This window comes from Tetrao urogallus, assembly GCF_951394365.1.
Source record: "Tetrao urogallus genome assembly, chromosome: 8".
NCBI classification, from domain to species: domain Eukaryota; kingdom Metazoa; phylum Chordata; class Aves; order Galliformes; family Phasianidae; genus Tetrao; species Tetrao urogallus.
This window is the reverse complement of record NC_136821.1, coordinates 20,904,857-20,909,963: the sequence shown is the minus strand read 5'-3', so window position 1 is coordinate 20,909,963 and position 5,107 is coordinate 20,904,857. Positions and strand designations below refer to the sequence as shown.

General features: G+C 50.5%; 1 protein-coding gene across 1 annotated transcript; it reads right to left on the bottom strand.

Moving 5' to 3' along the window:
- Positions 1-771: 771 nt before the first annotated feature.
- Positions 772-1,783, bottom strand: HOXD4 (homeobox D4; the record flags this gene model as incomplete). Its single annotated transcript, XM_079538741.1, has 2 exons — positions 772-1,076; positions 1,375-1,783. 2 exons carry the CDS (start codon positions 1,781-1,783, stop codon positions 772-774), a joined length of 714 nt encoding a protein of 237 aa, XP_079394867.1.
- Between the last annotated feature and the right edge of the window lie 3,324 nt (positions 1,784-5,107).

The following is a 5,107-nucleotide window of genomic DNA, read 5'->3' as shown; positions in this document are numbered from 1 at the left end:
ATGGGACCAGAAAGTTGTGTACGTTCAAGACAAGTAAACATCATACGTGGGCTCGTGAGACTGGGAAGTAGAGATGCTGCATTTCAGCCCTTTTCCCCATTTTTTGGTTTGACTTTTTTTCTTTTTTTCTTTTTTTTTTTTAATCTTCACTCTTCTACGTAACAAATAAATAAATACGCTAACACCATCAGGACACAAAATAACCCGTTTTCACTTAATTCCTATGCACAGCTTCTGAAAATTATGGAAATGAGCGAGTAATTTTCATCACACCAAGAAAGGTAAAGCAGCACAAAAAAAGTTCACAATCGCGAGTCTTTGTGTTCAAAAAAGGACTATGCCATAAATTTCCTGTCCTCAACTTGCCCCAAAAGCATCGCACTCGCTGCCTGGGATAAAAAGATAATTAAAAGCAAAAATCCCAGAATAAAGCATCGAACCTTCACTTTCAAATCCAAAACTGAAACACGGGACAGTTTCATTTTCAATGATTTATTACTTTTTATGGACAGAAGGTCTCGTTTAATATTTTCCCAATTCCTACTGCCTGTATGATGCTTTTTTTTTCTTTCTTTCTTTCTGTGCTAGCGAGAGGCAAATAAAATAAAAGTCCGAAGTAGCGTCATTTAGTCTCCTTTGTACCACAGTACCTTATGGAAAGATGGCAGTTTCTCGACTCCTTGGCTGCTACACGCAGGTTCTGCTTGGATAGTGTCACTTATGTACAGTACTGGTCAGAATCGAAGGATGAAATGGAAAATGTCACCTCTTCTATAAAGTTGTCAAGTCAGTCTGATGGTCCTTGGGAACAGTCTGTAAGTGGGGGTTAGAACCGGAGGAGGAAGACCTGCCCTTAGTGTTGGGCAGTTTGTGGTCTTTTTTCCACTTCATTCTTCTGTTCTGAAACCAGATCTTGATCTGGCGCTCAGAGAGACACAAAGTGTGCGCTATCTCGATACGGCGGCGCCGGGTCAGGTACCTGTTAAAATGAAATTCTTTTTCCAGTTCTAGGACTTGCTGCCTGGTGTAAGCTGTTCGGGAGCGCTTAGGTTCCCCTCCGCTGTAATTGGGGTTCACTGGGAAAGAAACACGGAGAACTTTACAGACCGAAGGGGGACTTTCCGCCTCGCCTTCCCACGCGGCCCCAGCGGCGCTCCGGCGGTGCCCGGCGCGGCCGTTCCGCGGGGCCGGCTGCTACCGCGGCTCCTGCGCGGAAGAGCCCCGCACGCCGACGGCCTATTTCCTCGGCAATAAAAATTTATGACGAGTGTAATTGGCCGCCTCGCCTTAAAGCCTCGCCAGGGCTCGAGCGAGCATCCCTGAGGACACACGCGGGAGCGGGGTAGAAGAGCAAAGTAAGAAGAGGATCCTTACCCGAGTTAACATGGACTTTCTTCATCCAGGGATAAACTACTGCTGGCTGCTTAACTGCTGACCCGTGGGGGGCTTTGAGGGCTGGCTGCTGGCCGCAGGCTCGGGAGTTGGACATTGGAGGCGGAGGACAATGCTCGGCTTGGCCGGGGAAGTGGCTCGGAGGGGCGGACTGCTCCTGTCCGTGACCCCGCGGCTGCACGGCGGAGCCCTGGGCACCGGCGCAGCCAAAGGGCTGCTCGCTGTAGTTTGACCGTGGGTAGAGCCCCTGGTGCTGGAAATCGGAGCCCTGCGAGGCCCCGTAATACTCGGCCCCCTGTTCGCCTAGGTAGCTGCTCTGCAAATATTCCTCGCAAGGAGGAAATTTGGGATCCACATACTTAGAGTTCACCATATACGAACTCATGGCCATTAATTTCGGAAGGTAGAAAATACTAATTTTTCTCGTGTTGTCTTTTTTTCTCCTTCCATAGAGCCCTCCTACTTGCTGTCAACTGAATAAAGTTAGGCGTGCATGTGACCGGCCCGGCCAATGGGGAGGCGGGGAGCCGATCACCGGATTTGTGTGCGCCTCAGAATTTCCACGAATTTAACTAAATAATATACGCAGAGCTGAGTGACCCCTCCGCGCCGGGGTTCGCCCTCCGGGGCCGATCCCGGAGTTTTGGGGCCATTCCCCGCGTGCGGCCGCCTCCCTGCCCCCAGGTGCGGGCAGCCTTTGTCTGAGCAGAGCCCTCACCTCCCCCCCACTAGCCCCCCCGCCCCATCCGCCGGGCGGGATGGCCGCCGGGCTCCGGTACGAATAAAACCTCGAGAGAGATGCGGAGCGAGGAGTCGGAGCGGGACTTGAAGGGAGGGAACCGATAAGGAGGCGAGGAAAAGAAAAGACATCAAAGAAGAGGGCAATATGATGTACAATAGACCTGTCCTGTCTTTGTCTCGCAGAGGTCATCCAAAAGTTACCAGAATTTCGTTCTGCTGAATAAAATTAGGCAATCAGTAACTTCTCATTCACTTTTCGACCTCAACACATACGTGTGCACACGTGGGCACACACGCTCGCTCGCACACTCACATACAAAATCTGTGCGTGTGCGTACGAAAGCATCCAGATAACGAGAAACTGTCCACTTTCGGCCACCAAAGTTCAGCCAATTGCACTGAGACGGCTTCTAATTGGGTTACAAACATCACGGGTTTAAAGAGAGAAATTCAATCCTCGCTCATCAACATCCTTCCTGGAGCGCAAGGAAATACGTCCCAGTGAGTCGAGCGCTGCTTTCGCCGCTGTCGTAAATATTTGGGTGAGATTTGGACACACGACAGGGAAATTCTGGCAGCGCCCAGCACATCGGGCTAATTTATGGGGCTTTTGTTAAAGATTCGCTCACTGATTGGCAGACTTCTTTTTTTCTTTCCTTTTTTTTTCTTTTCTTTCTTTTTTTTTTTTTTTTTTTTCCCGCAATATTTTTTAGATCTCCTGAGATTACTCGTTTAAATCCACAGTCTGCCAGCGGGAGGTAGGGCTGAACGACCAGGGGAATTCTCAGAGACGTTCTAAAATCTGCTTAAATGGGAGAGAGGCGGCAAAACTTTGGGGATTTCTCCGTGTTCAACACGCACACGTCTTTTGGTTCCGTCAGTGCCCAAACCCCTGGCCGTCTGCAGAAAGGTGAAGTTTTTGCATCGACCATATATTCCCCTAGAATCGAATCTGTGACTATATGAATATCACACAAATTCGGTTCTACAGGGTATATATAGACAACGTAATAACGTTCTGTTTTCACCTACCCTACAGCAGCTCCCTGCAATCCTTACTCCTTACTGTCTTCTGAGGAATGCCAACTACTCGGTGGGGACCGAGCTCAGAAACACGGCTTTGCAGGAAGGTGGGAATACGGGAAGGATTCACGGCTGTTATTATTGACGAAATGAAGCTTTACGACTCTGCACCAACTGATGGTGACGAATTTCAGCTACCACATCCTCACAAGACCTGCTGACGGCTTTAGTGCTCGCCGTTTTCGACCTTGCTACAGAAAACGGACATTCCCAGTAAAAAATCGCTATTTAGAATGTTACTAGTTAAAACCTTACAGGAAATAAAGGGTACACCTATTTGTCCTGATACGAATCTGAAGGCATTCTATCTAGTTAGAATTTTCCCACTCGAGGGAAAAAAAAAAAAAAAAAAAAAAAAAAAAAAGAAGAAGAAAATAAATCGAAACAGAAGTGAAATAGGCGACAGCAGAGACAGCGATGGGTGAAAAAGACGAGAGTAGAGCTGGGGTGAGCGGGTCCGGGGAACGGGGGGCTGCCACGTTTACCTTGGTGCCATTCTGCTGCTCTATGCGCAACATCATCCCGCGAGAGCCGCAGCGCGCACCCTCCCAGGTTCTCCCGCGTAGCGTTTATGGTGAAGGGCAGGGCGAGAGGTCATCCCAAATCATTTGCAAACGCATCACCAACTTTCATTATTTTTACTTTGCCGACAGCAGCACACTAGAGTACAAAAGTTCACGAATTGTGCCTGACCCAGCTCCTCGCTGCTGTCCCTCGGTCAACCTCTTCTCCTTCCACTATGTGGAACAGGCGACATAAGGGCAGATAATGGTGGGGTGCGACACATCCAGGCGTTGCGGAGGGCGGATTTGGGGCTGCTGCGTTCACCCGAGCGATGAGCACCGCTTTGCTCGCCGGGCTCCATCTCGCAGCTGCCTGAACTGGGGATGCCGTTTGGAAACAGCTGCTTTGCTATGGCTGCGGTGGCACCATCCTCACAGCAAGTGCACCTCGAAACCACCCTGCGTCCCCATTCTCTACCCTTTCTTTCTTCCTTTCTGCCTTCCTTCCTTCCTTTCTTTCTTTTTTTTTTTCTTTTTTCTTTTTTCTTCCCCCCCATCTCTCTCTCTCTCTCCCTCTCCCCCCCCCCCATCCCCCCCCCCCCCCGGCTTATTTAAGCCTCCTCCCAACTATTTCAGAGCCTCTTCCTGGTTTCTCCTCCTCTCGCCGAGGGGAGGAGTTCCCCCCGGGGTTCTATTAACCACCGACCAAAGGGGCAGGGAGCATAACCCCCCCCCCCCCCCCCCCGCCCCAGCTAGTCCATGGGGCAGCCCCGGGAACGGAGCAGCCGCTGGGGGGGACGCGGAGGGGCCGGGGAGCTGCAGCCCCCTCTCTGCCTCATCCTACTACGCATTTTCATATTTGTTAGACGCTGTGACCTGCGTTTCACCTTATTGCACGACTTGCTCAGACAGGTCAAAGCCAAAGATTTATTGATGAACAAAAGCGTTATATATTCACCTCCTGTTCAACTGCCCATAAGAGGGCTTTTGATCTATCTGCCTTTTTGCATTCTGGTTCATAATCGTCGTGCTAAATGTACGTTAGCAGAAAACGAGTAATCTGTACATTGAGGGCCGGCCCTAAAACAAAACGCCAAGGGCACCTCCGTGACGCGGGGCTGTGCGAGCAGGGAATTACCTATGGGACTAAACCAAAAACGCAGCGCTCGGGGCAATTGTTTATCTCGCACTTAAAGGGCTCGAAACTCATACCGACACACAGGGTAAAACGAGAACGAGAACCCGGCGAGAAGTAGTGAAAGAGTTAGTGAGCAGGGGACGAAACAGGAAGAAATGCAAACAAACAGAGCTTCGCTCCCGCTCGCTCCCCCATCGGAGCACAGCCTGCGGAGCGGGGAGGGCGAGGCGCACGTAATGAACCTTCACAC